The 23,380-nt window shown below is 49.5% G+C and overlaps 1 protein-coding gene across 1 annotated transcript in view; it reads right to left on the bottom strand.

Annotated features, from left to right (window-relative positions):
- The window catches only part of LOC126527758 (scoloptoxin SSD20-like), a 62,685-nt gene extending 39,520 nt beyond the window's left edge, over nt 1–23,165 (bottom strand). The window contains exons 1-2 of the mRNA XM_072286732.1: nt 22,967–23,165; nt 1,384–1,459 (exon numbers count right to left, since the gene is read on the bottom strand). Coding sequence (XP_072142833.1) covers nt 1,384–1,459; nt 22,967–23,163 — 273 coding nt within the window. The 5' untranslated portion in view covers nt 23,164–23,165. The remainder of the gene's footprint in view (nt 1–1,383; nt 1,460–22,966) is intronic.
- Between the last annotated feature and the right edge of the window lie 215 nt (nt 23,166–23,380).

The raw sequence follows: 23,380 nt of genomic DNA on the forward strand, positions 1-23,380 counted from the left end.
AGGGCTGTTGGAGGTACTTCCCTGTAACGTGTCCTTTTGCTTAGCTAGCCTTCCTGATGTCGAGTTCAAGAAGTACGATCTGGCTAAACCGGCACTGTTGCGCCATTTCGGTATTTCTGTGGAGAGCGAGATACAATATCAAAGGGACCAGTGCAAAGTTTGTACTTTGGACGAAACTGAGCTTGTGCCAGAGAATTAAGAACGTGAAAAATGCGAGGTGGCAAAACCCTCAGAGACTGAGCGTGCGAAAAGCGATGCCGTCGCCGGTCTAACAAGAGGATCCATTCCGGAAGGCGTCCCTTCCGGATACAAGGCTTGTTGCAGTAGCGATGAGAAAGTTAACGAGGCGGCTGGAGGCCTTTCTCGTATCAGGGCACATGGGCGACTTTCCGGAATCGCCTTGGTTAGAGCAGGATACGGTGGCGGCCGAGCTGAGAGAAGTCCCGATGCAGCAGAACGCAGGAGAAATCGCTCAGGGCTCCAGCATCGGTGACTGCGCAATGCAGTCACCGGAGAAGCGCTCAAGCCTGCTTCACCTCCGCCGCGGGTCGGCCCGGCATCGCACTATCTCCGGTATGGCCCACGTATCGGGAGTTTATTGCTTGCCATACCAACAACGACACGAAAATTTCCTTAGACGGTAGAGCTTACAGCGTAGAGCTTACAGCTTCACTGTAATATCACAGCGCAGGATGACCGCACAAGATTTCTACAGAAAACGGGAACGTGTCTTCCTGTAAAAATGCTCCGGACACCATGGCCCTACTTATAAAGGAAAAATTGCGCTTCGCTGCAGCTTGGGCTGTGATTCCGTAAGGTCACACAGGTATGCGGTGGTTGATTCTAGTGTCCTCAAATAAAAATTGGTGTGCGATGTTTCAGGATAAATTTGACGATCCTGCGAGAATTCATGTCGTTCACTCAAGTACTTAGCTCTAACCTACTAACATCATCTATAAGCACCGTATGTCGCCCCAAAACAGACAATAAACAAGTCTGTTAGGCTACTGGCATTAAATTGGGCGTAAGCTAGTGAAAGCGCCATTTTTATCTCTTGTACCTGCAATGCACAAGCTCAGTCACCTAGGTGAGTGCCCAGAAAAGCTGGAATACATCCTTTCAATATTATTGTTGTTATTCATATGAAAGCATACATGAAATGGACAGAGATGCATGTAAGAGAGAGAGCATGCTGGCAACTACCTCCAAAATGGGCACAACGCCTACCAATCTTCTTCGATGCAATGACGTAACAACGCAGTTTAGATTTTTCAATAAGGCATATATACAATACTTGCATACTTCTCAATGAAACTCCGTGCCGTGGTAGATAAATGTCGGCAATCGAATGAACTACAGCCAGTGCTAGAAAAAAGGACATACCTCCTGGCAGTTCACGAAGTCGACGTCCCCGAGGAGAGCTCTTTTAGCGTAACCATATTTGCAAGCTTCGATGAACCTGTATATAAAAATAAAAGCAGAAGTGATTCTTGCAATATCCGCGTAATATAAATCTTCACGCTACTGGGCTCGAGCACCACCACTGCAAGCGCTGGCGCTGGCATCGTTCTTGAGCCGTAATGTGATCACGTGACAGCGCTTCGCCATGGTACCGTTCGCAGAGCTGCCAACATGGCGGAATGAAAAACTGAGGAGAGGCTTATACGTCACTCTTTGAGAAGCTCAGTGTCACCGGAAATTGTCGTTACTCCGCCATCTTGTCTGGGCAGATTCTTCTCTCTTGTTCACATTTTTTGCCTTCGGCGCCAACTACGCCGGGCGGTGGGCCTTGCCGCGCAACTGTGGAGTAAAGGTACGTCCTCTCTTGCGCAAATAAGCGCGCGCCGCGAAAGGCGCTTTCGCGGCAAGAATACTCTAGAATAGCAGCTTGGGCTTGTTGGTTTTCCATCCTGGTGTTAACAGCGCAAAAGGTAGACTGGACACGAGACGAGAAGACGGCAAGCGCCGCCTTGCGCGCGCTTATTTCCGCAAGCGAGTACGTACCTTAAAGCCCCTTAAACTTCCTAAAGTAACGACACTCTCCTCGTCCGCCTTGAATCCACCTCGCATCTCCTCTCTTTCACGCTCCCTTCTCGACCGTGGCGCTGCCGGCACCACTCGAGCATAGCAGACGAGCTTCCGCAGAGTGAATGCGCGCATAGCAAGGCGGTGCGCTTTAAGCGTCCACGTTGGCTTTCTAGCTCCGAGTAACTTCGTCAACAGCATAGACTTTCAATGTGGGCGGTTATACAAATTCAGTGACAGCTGCTTTTTTTCTCCTGTTTTGATAACTATCTTTAAAAGAAAGTATCTGAACGAGTTTTAACACTGTGCCCTGACGACTCCGAATGTAACACGTGGGCTACAATTAGGTACGCAACATTTGTCAAGTGCGTGTCGCAAGGCCTTGTTGCGAATGATTGTAAATAATACATTTACGAACAAATGCCAGCCCTCAGTAGCCTAAATAATGCCCGCCGTCCTTACCGTGTGAATTCCCGGCACGTATCAGCTATGACGTACAAAGGCCGACAGAGCTCTGTCGGCCTTTGTTCCTGCCCTAGGGCAGGAACGATGGCTGCTCTGAAGATTCGAAAGAGTATTACAAGCTACAGTGCCGTCAACGTGCAATCTTCTAAGCACGCGCAAAGGCCCAGAGGTGGGCGCTTGTGCTACTTGTGCTATGTTTCTCGCGCCTCAAAAGTCGACAGAGATACGCGCGGCCGATCACCGAGTGGAGATTCTGCGTATATAGAAAATGAAATCAGATTTTTTTTTATTTGTTCGCGAAGCGGGAATGCGGTAACAGCGGTGCATTCAGGCTCAAACAAGTGCACTATTTTTTCCTGGTATTGACTCATCACGGATAACATTTCATCGTGCGTTAATTAGCTCGTCCGTTCACGCAGTGACGTACTTGTCGCGACCCGAGCTGCACTAAGGTGCATGCAGTTAAGACGGTTGCACACGCTACGAAATAACATTTGCGAGATATGACTTTAGTGAAGTGACGACCGCACAAAGAATTACTGCGCTATGATGCGGCCGAAATTTCGGTAAGTCGTTCATATTAAAAAAAATGCGAGGTTTTACGTGGCAAAACCACTTTCTGATTATGAGGCACGTCGTAGTGGAGGACTCCGGAAATTTTCACCACCGGGGGTTCTTTAACGTGCGCTTAAATCTAAGTACGCGGGTGTTTTAGCATTTTGTCCTTATCGGAATGCTGCCGCCATGGCCGGGATTCGATCCCGCGACCTCGTGCTCAGCAGCCCAACACAAAGAATTACTGCGCTATGACGCGGCCGAAATTGCGGTAAGTCATTCATATTTTTAAAAAATGCGGGGTTTTACGTGCCAAAACCACTTTCTGATTATGAGGCACGTCGTAGTGGAGGACTCCGGAAATTTTCACCACCGGGGGTTCTTTAACGTGCACTTAAATCTAAGTACACGGGTGTTTTAGCATTTTGCCCTTATCGGAATGCTGCCGCCATGGCCGGGATTCGATCCCGCGACCTCGTGCTCAGCAGCCCAACACAAAAAATTACTGCATTATGACGCGGCCGAAATTGCGGTAAGTCGTTCATATTTTAAAAAATTGCGGGGTTTTACGCGCCAGAACCACTTGCTGATTATGAGGCACTTCGTAGTGGAGGACTCCGGAAATTTCCACCACCGGGGATTCCTTAGCGTGCACTTAAATCTAAGTACACTGGTGTTTTAGCATTTTGCCCTTATCGGAATACTGCCGCCATGGCCGAGATTCGATCCCGCGACCTCGTGCTCAGCAGCCCAACACCATAGCCACTGAGCAACCACGGAGGGTAGTTCATATTGAGGCACCATTTGTTGTCTCATTACGTGTGTCTCAGAGACGTCGTGGTAGAACGAGGTAATAGTTGAACAAACGGGTAAGCGAACGACTAAACGAACGAGCGAACGACGACTAAACCAGCCAGTGAATGAGCGGGCGACCGCACGTTTTCTTTGCGAGTGCTGCACCACTGCATCTTAACCTACCCTCAGTTTAAAGCTGACATGAATTACCACGTACGTCTCAAAAACTTATGATGCGGTCGTTCAGTGACGAACGAGGTTTCGGGAGGGCACAAACACTTTATCTTTGTATCGCGAGTCTACTGGGCGACCGCCAATAACGAAAACGAACAAAAGAGGCAAACAAAGCTATTCGCTTAAAACTAGGCTAGTCAGTAACCACAAAATGCAGACAGTTGCTTTCCTAAGATGAGTTTTCACGCTAGAGCCTCAAATTTGTCAAAAGGAATGCGCAGAATCCTAAAGGTTGCCCGCGAATTCAAGCCTGTTGGGGTACAGTACGATTAAGCGCACCAAATACGACCCCGTACTGCTTATCTAAACAGAGTACACGTCCCGTAGGACTATACTATGAGATACTCGCAGCTACCTCCTACAGTCGTGTGGATAATGTTGGTCTGATGTTCCTCCTCCCAATTCGATGAATCTGTCTTTCTTAACTCGTAGCGCTTAACGGACGGTATTGAGAAGAACTTTTTGTTTTTTCAGAAACTATTTTGGCGTACGAAGGCGCAGCATGTTATGGTGATCGAAAAGCCCTGAAGCGACGTCGCGCTTGTCACGAAACTTAGTTCAAGGCGTTCGCAGACGAACCAACACAGAATAGCAACGGCGCCAACGTGCGCTCCTCGCCACTCCGTAGAACGAAAACGTCCGTAGACGGTTCTCAAGCAAAAATGACGCTGAAGCACGACTGTAAACAAACGAAGTCGGCGCGAAGGCTGACGTGGTGCCATTAGGCCAATAGCGACACGGCGTCGGCCAGTGCGCGCGAGGAGGAGGAGGCATTCTTCAAAGTGTGGCGCTACTTCACGAACTTTAAGGGGCTTTACTGTAGAGGTATCCTTCCTCTTCTCTTCTTTTATTCGCGTTACCCCTCCCATGTGCCGGGCTGCTGGGGTGCCCTCACAATGAGAGACAGTTACGGCGCTGCACTTTTCTCTTCAGTTTCCTTCTTGAAAAGTAGCTTACATACAACCACGCCAGGCTTGCACGCACATGCACTCGCCGTAATTATCCGACCAACAGATGAAACCGCGGTGTATAGCAATGCGAAACCGTTGCCTAAGACCTGATGTGCTAGTATCTTGCTCCAGCGTTGAAAGGAGTTCATAGTGAACTCCGCAAATTTGCCTGTGAGGCCTGTCTCCCGTTACTTTTGCCGGCTTTTGTGAAAATATATCGGTGCATTTTCACTTCACTGCAAGAATGCAAAGGCGATGACTGGCATCACACGTCACGCACATTGCCATCTATGGCTAGCCCATCTGCAGTTTACGAGAACAAACGCGTATGCTGGTAGTGGCTTTCTAGGCTTTATCGAACAAGTTTCTGGCGGCCGCGCATCGCGGAGACGTAACGAGCCAAAGCGCGCCGACCGAAATGCCAGCAGAGGGAAACGTCGTTACGCGTTTATATACACTGACTGTGGCCTGAAGTACATTGTTCCTATGGTAAGTGAAAGTGTCGCCCTAAGGGGCGGCGCTTCTCATGATCCTTCTAATAAAGTTCTTCGTATTCGTATAGTAAGCGAAGCTTCACGGAAACAAAGTTCTCTGGTATCCTCCGAGCGGTGCTGAACAGTAAGCGCGTATGTGTGCGGCTAGCGCGTTTACCGGATCTACGTGCCACCATCAGCCGTTTGACGTACGCGCAGGCGTACAACGTTTTGTCGAGCATTGTTCGACGGAACCGCATCCGCCAACCTTCACTTTCCTGCGCTCCTCGATCACATAGATATCTGCAGTAAGAAGGGTTCATCCCTTAATTACTCACAGGAGGCGCTTCTTTCCCATCCTCCCACAGGGCTGTTTTACGTGCCACAAATGCGTCGCTCGCTGTCAAAAGCGGGAGCACTGCACAGCTGTCACTGCCTTGCAAGGTGTTTATCCTGCATGTTCTGAAGCACAGCGGTTTCAGTCTGTGATGATACGTTAGCATGATTCCACCGAATACTGAAAATAGATTTCCAGATTGACCTTCGTCTGTGGCGTGGTGCGTGGTGTACGACGTTATATGCCCGCTCGCTTCAAGCTTTTTTTACTTCTTCCAGTCCCCCGACCACAGCAACAGCCGGCAGAGCACGGTCCAGACAACACAGCGGAACAAGACACGGAGACTAAAGCAATCATGCACACACGACGCCTTTGCCACAGTAGGAGACTTACGGAGCAGCACACACATAAGTACACACCATCATAACAAAACCGCCATTGTGCCCCGACAACATGGCCGCTACAGCGAAAAATACCACATGACATGCTCCACACTTTTCGTCTAGCGCGCAGAGGGGGTAGGGCCTCTACTCAGTTTTTTTCTTTTTTCCATAGCTGGTAGACAGCCCTCGTATTCGCGCGGTGTAGGAGACACGTTAGGAGGTATTTTTGTCCAGGAACTTTGTCTTTTCTCTTGGACAATCGCTTGCTATGCTATCAAGGAGCAAAAAATATTGTTTTGTGACCCTCCAAATCGTGCAGTCTACACTATCGAGCGGCTTCTCCCCGAACTTCTGAGCCATGCGATTGATATCAGGACGCGCGCTTGTTTTAGTCGCTGTCTGTGTACTTGGAATAAAAAGGCACTGTGCTGCGCTAATTGCTCTGTGCTCTTTACTCGCTCATCCTGTGTTGCGCTGTTCTTGTTTTTATTCTGAAGATGAATCAACCAGCCCCTATGAACACATTGACAACTGTCAAAGCCTCTCATTGGCAATCCTGAACATGTTACACTGCAGATACGTATTCGTTGCGCCGTACGTTAACATTTTAAAAATATTTGCTTTAAGTACGCGTGGGGCATGGTGTTCTTGACGGTGTTGTGAAAACATGTTGTTAAGGTGTGCCATTGGCATACCTCGTTTTTAAGCTCGTTTTCAAGTCGGATAAGGAATTCTCGCGATGGTGTGGTATACCAACAACGCATAAATCCAAGTTGACATTATTCAAATCAAGGAAGTCATGTAAAATTAGGTATTTGTATGCCATTGTGCAAAACTGTAAACACTTCGCACCTATCACTGTTTCACAACATTTTATTTCTTTTCGTGGTGCTTGCTGACAAATAGCAGAAAAGTTATGTTGCGTCTCATCGTTTCTATCACTCAATGCGGAAAAACATCACCAAAGCATGATTTCCCGCCATTTTTCTCTGCTTATGCGCAAGAAATGAATGAGACACTCATGCCGAGGGGTAACACAACTTTGCTACCTGTAGACCAGACGAATGTTTTTTTTTTAATAATATTTTCAAATGAATGACACTGCGGCTAACGCTTAAATAACAGGAAAATTGTAGATATATTAATAACTTCTAAGCAGATAGGAAACAGTATGTAACAGTAAACGGGCAAGTACGATGGCCTGACTGAACCAATGAAATAACACGTGTGCGTTCATTCGTTCTTAGAAAACCAATATCAGCAAATAGCTCCTGAACACGATAGGAATAATTCTCTTTAATGTTCAAGTCAACTAAAGGCCAAACATTTACCCAATGGGTTGTGTTACCGCGCAGAATAGTTGCTCCTCCTCACAGTTGCGGGACTAATCTCGTAGAGTAGAAATATAAGCTAGTTGGAATGTATGCACACTTGAAATCAGCGTTGATAACGACGTCAACACGAAAAGGGCACAGGACGAACGCTGCGTGCTGGGGTACCGACATAGCGCTCGTCCGGTGCCCAGTTCATGTCGCCGTCGTTTTCCACGCTGGTTTCAAAGACGCATCCTTTCTCGCATTCGAACTCATTACTGTTGACGGCAAAGTTCCCAGATTTTTTGCATATATGTTTGCTTTAACACAAACCACAAGATTATTTATTTATTTATTTATTTATTTATTTATTTATTTATTTATTTATTTATTTATTTATTTATTTATTTATTTATTTATTAAGAGCCCTTATGTTCCGTAGAGCTAGCGTGTCCGCCTATTTTCGTGGAGCACAGTTCTAGGGCAAGCGAAAACAAAGCAATGCTCGATCAAAGCGCACGAAAAAAACGCATATTTTTCTTGTACAGCGTACAAATCCGCCGGTTTAAAGCAAAATATGCTCGCTTTTAAAAGCATTCGCGACGATTGACCGAAATTCTGTGCTGATACGACACAAAGGCTGCGTCCGACCAGGTGCCATGAAAAGAGACAATCTGCAGGTAATCCAACTCTTCACGTAATTCTGGTACTGACGGTAGACGATGCCACGGTATGCCCTCGCTCCCGATAGCTGTATACTTGGACGTGAAAGCTCGCGTAAACTGAACCTGAAAGCTGATCACGATCACCATCGTCAGGTATTCAATCACTGAATCATCAAGTGTTTATTATAGTGCCGAGGAACATACACGGAGCCTATGTACTAGTGTACATTAAAAGTAATGCACGAGAAATAATTTACAGAGGACTGAATTATGGTAGACAAAACAATGGTAGGTAGAGAAAGAAGTAATGAAACAAAAAACAGTGAGGCGGCCGCAACAAGGCGTCAAGCATACAACATGATTACCTACATAAATACAAAGTATAGAAATTCACAGGAAGTTGGGCCTCTTAGTTTTATTTATTTTCTCCATTGCTCGGAGCGAGCCGTCTTATTAGTGCGGATTAGGACTAAGGTTAGAAGGCATTTTTGCCCAGGAACATTGTTTTTTGTCGTGTACAATCGTTTGCTATGCTATCAAGGAGCGAAAAACTTGCTTTGTGACCCACCAAATCCTTCACTCTACACGATAGTGTAAAGTGCAGGATGTAGAGTGCATACGGCATATTAAGTGGTGCCGGCGAATACATCGGTTATTACGCTGGAACCTTTGACGAGTCATGTATAAAAACCGATGCGCTTCACTAGCATATGAGGTTTTACACGATCGCTTACTGTTCTCGTCCCTATCGTTGTTCTTTGAGTTTAACCTGTGTTCTGGGCAGACGTTCGTCTAGTAAAAGGTGAGTCACCACAACGCGACACCTGTTGGAGGTGCTTCGTTGTGTAACGAAAACCCTGGCAATCCCAAGCCGCGAGGACATCGCCAACGTTGCCACAGAGCATCGAGCTACCCGCAGACTGCAAAAATCATCGGCGGAGCAAGGCAAGGAGGATACGGGATACTGTATGAAGACCAAGGCAAGGACAATTAATGACAGCACCTGTGTCTCCGATCGTACTGGAACAACCCAGGGAGCCACCGATCTTTCGTGGGTCATCAGCTAAAGACCTCGAAAGCTAGCTAGAGACATACGAAAGGGTCGCGTAGTTCAATAGCGGGAACTCTGGGAACAATTTGCGTCACGTGTACTTCTCCTTGGAATATACCGCGAGGACCTGGTGTGAGAAACGGGAGTCTACCCTGACCATATGGAACCTGTTCCACAACGGCGTCAAGCAGACCTTTACGAGCTTCGTGGGCAAGAAAAAGACAAACGCCCTGTTAGAAGCCTGAGTGTAGCTCCTGAACGAGAACGTTGCCATTTACACAGGACACGGAAGGGATGGCCCGTCTGTTTCGCCATGCCGACCCGAATATGTCTGAGGAGAATAAAGTTCGTTTCATCATGCGGGGGCAGTGAAGCGTGAGACCTGCTCGCCGGACTAATTCGCAACCCACAGAAGATCGTTGTGGAATTTCCATCGGAAGCCACTGCCATCGACAAGACGCTGGAAATGCGTGCCATACAATATAATCGTCAAATGGTTACACCGAAGCATGAATCCAAGGCACTTGGCACCACGGGCTTGCGTGAGACCATCCGGGCAACTGTGCGTGAGGAGTAACAAGAGGACGTTCCCAAGATCGCAGCCGTCGTGCGAGAAGACATCCACCAGTTATTGGGAGTTCCTGAACTGCGGTAGGAATCATCACAGTCCCAGCCTGAAAAAAATGACCTATGCCATCGTTGTCCGCTGTCAGCTTCCTTTTCCCATCCAAGCCAGAGCCTGGTAACGCTGCTGTACCGTCGCAGCAACCGCTGCCACCGCCGCCGCCGCCGCCAGCCCATCCACCTGTCAGCCCACGGAAAGCCCCAGGTAGAGAGACATGTGGCGCGCTCCCGACCACCGCCCGCTTTCATATAACTGCGGAGAAGTGGGCCATGTTTACCGCTGAAGCCCATACCGGGAGATGGGATACGGGGCTTCGCCGTCAACGCACTGCGTCCATAGCTGGGCGAGCGACGCCTTCACATCGCCGACAACATCGCCGCAACGCAGTCGAGGCCCCGATGTCGTTCGCGTTCGCCGTCACTATGACGGCACCTGTCACCGAAGTGCCGACCGTACAAAGGTCCAGGTCGTGGCCGGTCCATAATTCCATATCCGGAAAACTAAAAGCAGCAAAAGATAAAGTCGCTGACAAGACCTTCTCGACGACGTAGCGATGACACTACGCAACCCGAACGAAGCCTAGTAGACAAGAAAACGTCGCCTAAAGGATACCTGACTACCCGCTGTAACATCACTATAGACAACGTGACACAGCCGTGACATGCCGCCGCGGCCCAACTGCAACGCAAGGCAAAAAGCCACCGACCCCAACGTGCTTCTCGACGGCCGCGAAGTCAGCGCCTTCGTAGACACTGCAGCCGCAATGGATTATTCGCCGCAAAGTTGAAGAAAGTCAAGACTGGATGGGACGGCCCTCAATTTCGGACAGCTGCAGGACACCTGATAATGCCGACTGGAATCTGCACGACAAGGATTACAGTTCATGACCCTGCGAAGTTCGTTGTCCTCCAACAGTGCTCGCAAGACGTATTTCTTAGCATGGACTTCCTGAGCCATCACGGCGCAGTCATCGACTCAAGTCCAAGTCAAAAACGCTATCCGAAGACCATGTGATATCGCTGGAGAGCTCTCTAAGTCATGATGCCTTGCGTGTGCTTGAAGTTCAAGTCAGCCTCCCGCCTCGCTGCAGTATCATCAGTTCCCTCGCCTCCAAAACACCAGAAGATGTAGAAGGCGTCATCGAGGGCAACCAACATCTACTTCTACACACCAAAATTCTATTTTCAAGAGGAATCACAAGACAGCGTGGAGGAAAAACGTATGTAATGCTGACAAACATCAGCCAGGAATACAAACACTTCAACAAAGGCACGACGATCGCAGATATTGAAGAAATTGCGGAAACCAGCAATGCGGTGGTCCTCTCGCATTCTGCCGCATTTACCCCGACAGCCATAGTTCTCGAACCAGCCTTCGACGTCAATGCGAGTCTCTCCATGAGCAAGCAGCAACAGCTCGAAAGTTTTCTCTGAAGATACAAAAACTGCTTTTCGATATGATCGAGGATTCTACAAACACCTGTTGCTAAACATCGCATTGTAACCAAAATGCGCTCTACCACTCTTTCAGAGCTCGTACCGAGTTTTGAGGCGGAAACAAAAGCCATAAAGCAATATGTCGATGAAATTCTACGCGACAAAATCATCTAGTCTTCGAAGAACCCGTAGGTGTCTCCTGTAGTTTTGGTGAAGAAAAAGGACAGAACCCTCTGTTTTTGCTTGGTTCATAGTCGGCTCAACGAGATCACGAAGAAGGACATATACTGACTCCCACGGACAGACGACGCATTGGACCGGCTCAGCAATGCTATGTATTTCTCATTGATGGATCTCAAGACTGGCCACTGGAAAATATAAGTCGACTAGAGGGATCGCGACAAAACCGCCTTCATGACGCCCCTCTACGAGTTAAACATCATGCCATTCGGCCTGTGGCCCGTTGCACCTGCAACTTTTCAGCACGTGATGGACACGATATTAGCAGGGTTTAAGTAAAGACCTGTCCCGTCTACTTGGATGACGTCGTTGACTTCGCCAGGAATCTTGACGATCATCTTGGGCAGCTTGGGACAGTACTAGAGGCCATCAAGCCATTATAGGGCTCACTCTGAAGCCGAAAAAGTGTCTGTTTGCCTAGGATAAACTTCTGTTCCTGGGCCACGTCATCAGCAAATTTGTAGTCCGTTTTGAGTCGCAGAAGACACCTGTCATCGCTAACTTTACACAGCCCGCCGACTAAAAAGCTGTGCAGATTCCTTGGCCTGTATGCCTATTACAGGCGCTTCGTCAAAGACTTCACGCATCGCCGGCCCATTGACATGTATCGCAAAATCCGACGTCGAATTTAAGTGGTCGAGTGGTCGAGACGTCGGTCGAGTCCACACGGTTTATAATTTTTTCTTCCTCTTTTTTTCTTTTTTTTTTCTCATCTTCTTCCATTCAATTTTTCCATTCAATTCGCCGGCGCGTTCCTCCGGCCTGCTTACGGGCTTGTGGAGGAGCGGGGCTGCTCCCGGTGAAAGCATAGATGGAACGATCCAGCGGCCCATTCTGCTCAATATGTTTGCCGGTATCTATACATCTGAAGGATATAATTCTCGGGCTGCAGCTTTTATTACTACACTTCCTTTTGCACAACCTCATTGCTGTCGCCTTTTGTGTAGGCAATGACCACTAGTTTGGTTGCCCATGCCCATTCTACTGGTCATTTCCAGGGGATTACTCTCCTTTATATCAGTTTTTCAGCTTCCTCTCCCTGGACCCGTCTTCAAGCATTGCTGTCCTCGGAAACCTGATGATGATTCAGGCGTACAAACTCTTCGGGCACCTGCTTCATGATCCCTGTGCTTCATCGTCTAATTCTTCATGTTTTATCATTAAACGCTTTATGCGAGGCCTTTGTGTCCTCGCTGAGTGAGCCTTAGGACATTAGTAGTTAGCGTGCCCACCTTTTCATTTTGCAATTGGCTTTTATATTAAATTGTGCGCTTTGGGACTTTCGCCCCTCATTTTTTACCGTTTATAGGCTTTAAACCCATTATTGCTTTGTAGTAGGTACGTGCTTCCCCCCTTTTCTTTAGTTTGCTTTCATAATTTGGGGAAAAGACGAAATCCGGGGCAACAACGCAAATTGAAGCATTCGAAGAGATTAAACGATGCCAGAGGTCGCCACTAGCACTCGCTGACTTCGAAGAAGACGATGACATGGAAAAACACACCGACGCGACAACCCTAGGCCTCGGCGCCGTCCAAGTCCAAAGGAATGAAGAATTTGAAAGGGTCATTGCTTGTGCTAGCCGGTCTCTGTCGAAAGCAGAAACCAATTATTTGACGACGTAGAAAGAATACCTTGCCATCATTTGGGCTACAACTAAATTCCGCCATTACCTATACGGCTGGCCCTTCATACTCGTAAGCGACCACCGTGCCTTGTGTTGGCTGTGTTACGTTTCGCCTACGACGCGCAGTATAGCCGGCGCGGATGCAACGGACGCCGGGGCTTCGTTCAAAGCGGCGGACATTTTGGCCCGTTCGGAGCTGCCGCAACGCCTCCCCGCCAAGCGCGTCCAGGCGTGTTTCAGTGCCACGTGTCTTCGTGTGTGCGTGTGTGTGTGTGTGCCCACGCTTGTCAAAGCGCGGCAGCCGGGGAGAGGAGCTCCCCAAGTGTGAAGCGAGGAGGTCTGACCGGCGCCGGCTTGGCGGATGCGTCACTACACTCGTCTCAACGTGTCTCTCAGCCTGTCCGTGGCCCGCCGTCACGTGGTCTCGTCACGAGGCCTTCCTCTTGCCCTCGACTCCGAGAGTATAAGAGCAGCTGCCCCCGGACGCCAAGAGAGAGGCTCCAATTTCTTCTGTTGAGTAACGTGCTCTCCCGTCTCTCCACTTCGGTCGACCTGACCGCCCGCTCTTTTGCGATGCTAGAATAAACAAGTTGTTCTGTTACCAGTCGACTCATGCTTTGCCGGGACCTTCGGATGCTTCCAGTTGTGCCCCAGGCCGCCAGGCCAACGCTACCCTTGGGGCTTGCGACCCGATTGCAACAACTCGTGCCAGCGGTCCGATTGCAACAACGGTCGTCAGCGCTGAGATTCCAACAACTGGCTGGTAGCGGTGAGATCGCGACAACGGAGGCCAGCAGCGAAGATATGCGGTTGACTGTATGCTGAGCAGCACAACGACCATCCGGGAGCAGTGCAACGAGCCCTGTGTGATGACTGGTTGCCTGCAGCGGAACGACTGCGCTGAATTCTTGGCTGCGAGGTTTGGTGAGTGCGGGACTTTCTTCTTCTGAGTTTTGCCAGGCTTTTGTTAGTGTCAGAAACAGAGCTGGTAATTGTGGTTGTCGTTGCTGCCGGGTTAGTTTGCGGCAAGACAATAGAAGGCAGTAGAGAAAGCAGCATTCAGAGCAGCCATGGATTTGAAGTCGTTGCGCAAACCGAAATTGCTGGAGCTTGCAAGAGAGTTGGGTCTGGATGTCTCAGACAAACTCAGAAAACCAGAACTGCTAAGGGCTATTCTGGAGTTAGAAGCTGAGGATGACGAGCTGTCGGAATGCCTTGAGACCATTGAGGAGAGGGAGACGGCAAAAAGACAGGAGCGCAAACTTAAAGAGCTAAAAGAGAAAGAAAAAGAGGAGCGCGACCGTCAACACGCTTTGGAAATGAAGCGTCTCGAGATTGACATGGAACGCGCTCGTAATGGAAGTCAGGCACACGGTGCAGGAGAACGAGTATTGATCAAAATGACTGACCTGATGCGGCCGTTTAAGCTTGGAGAGGACATTGGTTTGTTCCTGGTTAACTTTGAGCGAACGTGCGAGAAGCAGGGGTTCTCTTGGGAAACGTGGCCACAGCGCTTGCTTACTTTGTTACCCGGCGAGGCGGCCGACGTAGTCGCTCGCTTGAATAGAGAGGAGGCAGAGGATTTCGACAAAGTGAAATCGAGTCTGCTAAAAAAGTACAGGCTGTCAGCGGAGGCGTTCCGTCGGAAGTTTCGGGAAAATGAGAAAGGTAAAAGTGAGTCATATACAGAGTTTGCCTACAGGCTTATGTCAAACATGCAGGAGTGGCTCAAAGAAGAGAAAGCGTTGGGTGATCACGAGAAAGTTCTGCAGTGTTTCGGGCTGGAACAGTTTTATAGTCGGTTACCTGAGAATGTGCGGTACTGGGTCTTGGATAGGCCAGACGTTAGTACGGTGGCTAGAGCCGCTGAGCTAGCCGAAGAGTTTGTGACGCGTCGGGCTCGTGGAGCTAAGGATGACGGTCAAAAGGGTGAATTTGGCCCCAAGTTTGAGAGGCCGAAGTTCACGCCCATGAGAGCAAAGGGGGACAGACGTAGTGCGGATGCGAGTGAAAGCAGTCCGACCGAACGTAAGGAGACGGCGGCAGCCGAAGCCGAACGCAGAAAGCGGTTCGAGACGAGGCAAGTGCGCGTGTGTTATACGTGTCAGAAGCCGGGTCACTTTTCGGCGCAGTGTCCAGAAACAAAAACAAAAGCCGTGTTTTTGTCATTATGCAGCACTGACGAGAACATGAAGCTTCTCGAGCCTTACATGCGAGACCTCCTCGTGAACGGGAAAGAGTGCCGAGTGCTTCGCGATTCCGCAGCTACGATGGATGTAGTTCACCCATCTTACGTAGAACCCGATATGTTCACGGGCGAGTGCGCATGGATCAAGCAAGCCGTGGAAGCTAATAGCTTGTGTCTGCCCGTAGCAAAAGTGCTTATTGAAGGACCTTTCGGAGCGCTTGAGACGGAGGCCGCAGTGTCATCTATGCTGCCCCCCTAGTACCCGTACCTATTTTCGAACAGATCCGATCACCTCCTGCGCGAGAAGGGGCTTTTGTTTGGTGAGGCTAGCGTTCAGGCCTTAACCAGATCGAAGGTTCGGGAGCTCGCTGCAAAGGCGGTAGTTGCGGGGCCGACGTTGTGGAACAATGAGAAAGGGTCAGAGGTGCAGCAAGCTGATATTCAGAGCACGCCCGAACTGAATAAAATTGAGCCTGTAGCGTTAAAGGCACCAGATACTGGAGAGGAAATGCCCGACACGGGAAAGTTAGAAGAGCTATCTGCAGATTTGCTCATCGCGCCTACGTCAGACGGACTTAATAGGTTGCTAAAAGTCAGCCGGGCGGCTTTGATAGCCGAGCAAAAGAAGGATGGCAGCCTAGAAAACATACGCTGCATTGTCAAGGAAGGTACCGCCAAGAAAAATGCTCGCTTTGTGGAAAGAGGTGGGGTCCTGTACCGGAAGTATCTAGACCGCAGGGGAGTGGAGTTCGATCAGCTGATCGTGCCTCAATGCTATCGTCAGGATCTGTTGCGCTTGTCGCATAGGGGTTCGTGGTCCGGACACCTAGGAGTTAAGAAAACTAAGGACCGTCTCTTGCAAGAGTACTATTGGCCAGGGTGTTTTCGGGACGCAGACCACTTTGTGAAGACATGTGACACCTGTCAGCGGGTGGGCAAACCAGGGGACAAATCGAGGGCACCGTTGAAGTTGGTACCTATCATTACGGAGCCTTTTAGACGGCTCGTTATTGATACAGTGGGACCTCTGCCGGTAACAGCCACGGGGTACAGACACATTTTGACTGTGATCTGCCCAGCGACAAAGTTCCCTGAAGCAGTGCCGCTTAAAGAACTCAGCTCAGTTGAGATAGTCAATGCACTACTGTCCATATTTGCGCGAGTTGGTTTTCCTGCGGAAATCCAATCAGATCAGGGCACAGTGTTTACTAGCGCTTTGACGACAGCCTTTCTCGAAAGGTGCGGGGTAAAGCTGTTACACAGCTCAGTGCACCACCCCCAGTCGAATTCCGTTGAGAAGCTCCACTCCGTCATGAAGCGCGTGTTGAGAGCATTGTGTTTTGAACATCAAACTGACTGGGAGCTGTGTCTGCCTGGGGTGATGTTTGCATTACGGACCGCGCCGCATGCGGCTACGGGGTTTTCGCCAGCTGAGCTGGTGTACGGTCGCTCGCTGCGATCTCCGCTTCGCATGCTTCGAGAATCGTGGGAAGGCAGGGGCGACGACCCAGTCGTGGTGGAGTACGTGCTTAGGCTCCTCGAACGCTTAAGAAGGGCACAGGAGTTGTCAGGTGAAGCAATGGCAAAGGCCCAGCAGAGGGCCGAGGTTTATTATGATCGGACAGCCAGGGCCCGTCGTTTTGAGGTGGGCGATGAGGTCATGATATTGCGCACGTCGCTAAAGAACAAACTCGACGTGCAGTGGGAGGGCCCAGCACGGATTGTTCAAAAACTGTCGGACGTTAACTACGTGGTGAGTCTGCCAGGAAAGCGGAAAGCACAGCAAGTTTACCACTGTAATCTGCTCAAACCCTATAAACAACGGGAAGCAGTGGTGTGCATGATGGTAAACGTTCCCGAAGAGCTTCCGGTCGAGCTTCCGGGACTAGGCTCAGGGACGAACAGGAAAGACACCGATCAAGTCATTAGTGACTTAATCAGTAAAGCATCGCTGTCGCCTGAGCAGAAAACCGAACTACACCAGCTCTTACAAGAGTTTCAAGGTCTGTTCTCTGAGAGGCCTGGTAGGACTTCTGTCCTTACTCATGACATAGAACTTACCTCCCCAGAGCCAGTACGATCCAAGGCGTACCGGGTGTCACCCCGCCAGCACGATATTATGGAGGCTGAGGTAAAGAAAATGCTACAGCTCGGTGTTATTGAGGCGGGTGAGAGTGATTATACCTCCCCTTTGATTTTAGTTGAGGTACCGGGCAAGGAACCTCGTCCTTGCGTCGACTACCGCAGGCTTAATTCCATCACTAAGGATCAAATTTATCCGATCCCTAACATCGAGGAGCGCCTTAAGAAAGTTAGTAGTGCTCAGTTTATTTCCACCCTAGATCTTGTCAGGGGTTATTGGCAGGTTTCACTTACAGAAGAGGCTAGTAGGTATGCGGCGTTCATTTCACCCATGGGGACATTCCGTCCTAAAGTTTTGAGTTTTGGTTTGAAGAACGCGCCATACTGCTTTTCAAGCCTCATGGATAAAGTGTTGCGGGGACAGCAAGAATTCGGTTTACCGTATTTAGACGACGTAGCGATAATCTCCGCATCCTGGTCTGAGCATATGGCACACTTGCGGGCAGTGCTAACCTGCCTGCGCGAAGCGGGCTTGACAGTCAAGGCTCCCAAGTGCCAGTTAGCACAGGCCGAGGTTGTCTACCTCGGTCACGTGATTGGTCGGGGTCGTCGCCGCCCCTCTGAAATAAAGGTGGCCGCTGTGCGAGACTTCCCGCAACCGCGCACGAAGACCGATATTCGGTCGTTCTTAGGTGTCGCCGGCTACTATCAGAGGTACATCCCCAGGTACTCTGATATCGCGGCTCCCCTGACGGATGCTCTAAGAAAGACAGAGCCGCAAACAGTCATCTGGGACGAGACAAAGGAAAGAGCTTTTAGCGCCCTAAAGAGCGCCCTAACAAGCCAGCCTGTGCTATGATCGCCCGACTACACAAAAGGGTTCGCTGTTCAGTGCGATGCTAGTGAGCGAGGCATGGGCGTTGTACTGTGCCAACGGGAAAATGGAGAAGTAGAACACCCCGTCCTGTATGCTAGTCGTAAGTTGACCAGTCGTGAGCAGGCGTACAGCGCCACCGAGAAAGAGTGTGCGTGTATAGTGTGGGCCGTTCAGAAATTGTCATGCTACCTAGCCGGCTCGAGGTTTATCATTGAGACGGATCACTGCCCTCTCCAATGGCTGCAGACCATCTCTCCCAAAAATGGCCGCCTCCTGCGCTGGAGCCTCGCTTTGCAACAATATTCCTTTGAGGTGCGTTACAAAAAGGGGAGTCTCAACGCTAACGCCGATGGCTTAAGTCGAAGCCCCTAACGTGGGAATCAGCCTCAAAATTGTTTGTTACTGATGTTTTTCTTCCTGAGGCAGGATTTTTAACATATTGCTTTTGTGTAGTGTTTCAAAGTGATGATGTGCTTTCTAGTGCAATTTTCCGATTTGTGGACGCGTTCTGAGTGCTGCTAAACTACTGTAAGGAACTAGGCAGTAGTATAAAAGGGGAAAGAGCCTGGCAGGGCTTAGTGAGGGTTGTGCTGTGCTTGCTGACTGAGCGGTTGAGTTTCGGCGTAGTTCTAACGCTTGCCGGGAACGAGAACAAAAATGTCAACTCTCCCGAAGTCACTTTGCAGTGTCCTGTGTGAACCTGAACGAGAGAACGAGGCCTTCTCTGTGCGCTGCGCTCAAGAAACGCCGAAGGACGACCGACTTCGGTTATGAGCATCATCAAGCGACATCCCTCCGGACAGCGGATGCAGTCCCCTGACCATCGGGATCTCCTTCCCCCGGCGGGGCGGTCTGTTACGTTTCGCCTACGACGCGCGGTACAGCCGGCGCGGATGCAACGGACGCCGCGGCTTCGTTCAAAGCGGCGGACATTTTGGCCCGTTCGGAGCTGCCGCAAAGCCTCCCCGCCAAGCGCGTCCAGGCGTGTTTCAGTGCCACGTGTCTTCGTGTGTGCGTGTGTGTGTGTGTGCCCACGCTTGTCAAAGCGCGGCAGCCGGGGAGTGGAGCTCCCCAAGTGTGAAGCGAGGAGGTCTGACCGGCGCCGGCTTGGCGGATGCGTCACTACACTCGTCTCAACGTGTCTCTCAGCCTGTCCGTGCCCCGCCGTCACGTGGTCTCGTCACGAGGCCTTCCTCTTGCCCTCGACTCCGAGAGTATAAGAGCAGCTGCCCCCGGATGCCAAGAGAGAGGCTCCGATTTCTTCAGTTGAGTAACGTGCTCTCCCGTCTCTCCACTTCGGTCGACCTGACCGCCCACTCTTTTGCGATGCTAGAATAAACAAGTTGTTCTGTTACCAGTCGACTCATGCTTTGCCGGGACCTTCGGATGCTTCCAGTTGTGCCCCAGGCCGCCAGGCCAACGCTACCCTTGGGGCTTGCGACCCGATTGCAACAACTCGTGCCAGCGGTCCGATTGCAACAACGGGCGTCAGCGCTGAGATTCCAACAGCTGGGAAATTTAAAGGACCATTCAGGACGCCTCGCACGATGGAGTCTCAGACTGCAGGAATTTGACATGACCGTGGTCTATAAGTCGAGACGGAAGCACTCTGATGCCAATTGTCCATCACGAGCCCCCATTGACCCGCCGCCACCAAACAACGAGTATTATGACGCCTTTCTGGGAACCATATGCACGGAACACTCCGCTTAACAGCAACGAACGGACACGGAGTTAGAAAACCTCGTCGAGTGCTTGAAAGGCGACACCAACGTTGTCCCTAGGGCATTTAGGCGAGTATTTTCTTCGTTCTCCTGCAAAACGACATACTTGCAAAGAAGAACTTCCAAACAATCCGCGCCAACTACTGCCTTGTTCTCTCAGCACTGCGTCCAGAAGTAGTGCACGTCCTACGTCACGAGATGACCGCTGGGCACCTCGGATTCTCACGTATACTATCGAAGACACAACAGAAGTATTACACGCCGCCCCTGACCGCCGACGTTGCCCACTACGTCCGAACATGCCGACACTGCCAGCGAGACAAGACACAACAGGCAAGGCCCGCGGGATTGTTGCAGCCGATCAAACCACCTTGCCGACCATTCTAGCAGATCGGAATGGACTTGGGGCCATTTCGGACATCAACCTACTGGAATAAGAGGATTGTCGTGGCTACCGACTTCTATAGCCGCTACGCTCAAACTAAAGGTACTGCAGCTGAAGTGGCAAAATATTTCGTCAAGACGTGGTGACCTAGAAATTCTGATCACCGGCAAAGGAATGATTTTGTGGTTGAGCTTACTCAAGATATCCTGTAAAACAGCCGGACAAGTAATCGAGGAAGACAACCTCGATGTCTCGGCCTATCTCCAGCGCGCCAAACGAAGTCTGACAGCCAGCCCGCCCCCCTGCCCATCAAGAACCAGCAGAGGACCGACAGCCCGCACTACATTGTTTGACGACGCTACGTGGTATACCAGCCCGGTTCACATCATATGCGCGACACGAACTGCGCAATAGTTTCTGCAGGACACGCGGGCACCAGCGATTACATTGGAACCTTCGACGAGTCATATACAATAGCCGATGCGCTTCACGCAGATGAGATTTTAAAAATTTAATTATGGGGTTTTACGTGCCAAGACGACTTTCTGATTATGAGGCACGCCGTAGTGGGGGACTCCGGGAATTTTGACCACCTGGAGTTCTTTAACGTGCACCTAAATCTAAGTACAGGGGTGTTTTCGCATTTCGCCCCCATCGAAATGCGGCCGCCGAGGCCGGGATTCGATCCCGCGACCTCGTGCTCAGCAGCGCAACACCATAGCCACTGAGCAACCGCGGCGGGTAGCTGAGATTTCGGACATCGCTCACTGCGCTCTCCACTATCGTTGTTCGTTGAGTAAACCTATTTTCGGGGCACAAGCTCGTCCAATGAAGGGGTAGTTTTGTGATTCAATTTTTGCTACTGTTTTTCAACGTCGCTACAACGCGACAACACTGTATGATTAACTCTGTTTTACGCATGACTCCTCGTTCTCTGTTTCACTATTTGTTTCTCTATCTCGCATTGTTTTTGTCTACCACATTTGTTTTCAGGGTCCCTCGTATTACTCTTTAACTATGCACCGGTACAAAGTCTCCGCATCTGATCCAGCAAAATACACTCTGAAAACAGTTGCACTCATTGGGGTGCATATTTGTCCCGCAATAATAATCGCCATATGTCTTGCTTGCGTTGCCTTTCTTGAAAACGCTGTGCTCGCTACTTCCTGTCGGCGATGCTTGTCACCCTCACTCTTAAAGAAATTTCCGCCCTTTGGGGCGTATTTTGTCCCGCAACGATAATCGTCATCTGTTTTGTCCGCATTTCCTTTCTTTAACGCTGCGAGCCCGCTACTTCCAAGTCACGAATGGCATGCGCGTTATCAAGACAACGGAGCATTCTCGACAGGAAAGTAGCGAGCGCCGCGTTTTCAAGAAAGGAAACGCAAGCGAGGCAGATGATAAGCATTGTTGCGTGGCAAGATACGACCCAAAGAGTGTACATTTGTTTAAGAATGTAAGAATGCTGACATCGCGCACGCCGTTTGTGACTTAGAAGTGCCCAGCTCGCAGCGTTACAGAAAGAAAATGCGGAAAAGACAGACGACAATTATTGTTATGGGACAAGATAGGCCCCCAAAGGGTGCAAACTTTTTAAAAATGCCTAAAAAACATTTGATTTATTGATCAACTTTATTAATAATATTATTATTGTTCTTGTTGCTGAGCCGAATGTTCCCAATATACGCCATTGCAAGTTTACTCAGGTATTGTGTACATGTTTGGTCCTTGTGATGAGCTGTTCGTGTTCCATGTCAGCACTACATGAATAAAAGCATACCCCATTTGCGGAAGATAGAGCATAAATAAAAAAGATATCCCCTGATCCATCCTGACCCTTCGAAAAAGAACATGCACTTTTCCACGAAGGGAAATAATTATCTGCCTTCACCTCAACAATATTGTGACATATACTCGTAGTGTAATAAATCTTCACACATGACAATAACACAGTCGCTCTTGTCAAATTAAGATAAATACACAGAACAAATAAAGGTAAAAATTAAGAGAACTGTCTTTGTTCCCTTCTTATGCGAAACCTTCTATGGCGAGCCGTTATTACTAGACTGACGACGTGGAAGTTGTGCCTTCGTGTGCTCGGCGCAATCGATACAGGGTGGCATGCGAGAGAACATCCGGGCAGCTCGGCAGCAGTCTCCCGATTGGTTGTCACCACCCCTTGTTTTCGGAAAACGGCTTCATAACTATGTGGGACACAGTTTGCTTCATGCCTTTCCACACGTGTTAACCTCAGACGCCTCTCGATCTGCAACGTTCTGAAGCAAATTGATCCACACTTTCTTGGCCTGTCTTATTAGAGCTGTGAAATGCCTTTCCTAATGCGCTCATTCGTTAGAATTTTGCCCTTTGCGTCTCAACAAAATACGTATTTCGTTTTGTTCGGTGGCTCTGATCTACATGTGGTGTTTTATAGCCCGGGGACCAACCGCACTAATTTTGTACGTAGACTGAGAAAGCAACTAACACAAATGGCCATGCGAGGATTCGTGTAGAAAAGTTAATTTTTATAGCTCTCACTTGTGAAGAGTTTGCTCATTGTCCGGAAGCTGGTAGTCACTGGACGTGCGGAACGCATCCACGATTGCCATGATATAAGCAAGCACTGGTCCGCTTCCTGGTGGAGGCGCCGAGAACATAGTGAGGTTATCTTGGAAGGTAACGTTGATGGGATCAACCCATTTCACGCTGTAGTTTTTAAGGTCCGCCTCTGTCATGATACCATCTGAAATACAAAACAAACAAGTGTCATAAACTTGCATCACAACTAGTGCGTTAACAATACACTTGTTCCTGAGATCTATAAAAAAAATTTTATGCACGCCATGCCAACAACGGTGATGGAAAGTACGTTGCAAGCGATTGCGCTTACAGGGATGTCCGCTGGACGCTTTCTTGTAAAGTAATGAGATTAATATATATAACCATTAAACA

This window comes from Dermacentor andersoni, chromosome 3, assembly GCF_023375885.2.
Source record: "Dermacentor andersoni chromosome 3, qqDerAnde1_hic_scaffold, whole genome shotgun sequence".
Taxonomy (NCBI): Eukaryota; Metazoa; Arthropoda; class Arachnida; order Ixodida; family Ixodidae; genus Dermacentor; species Dermacentor andersoni.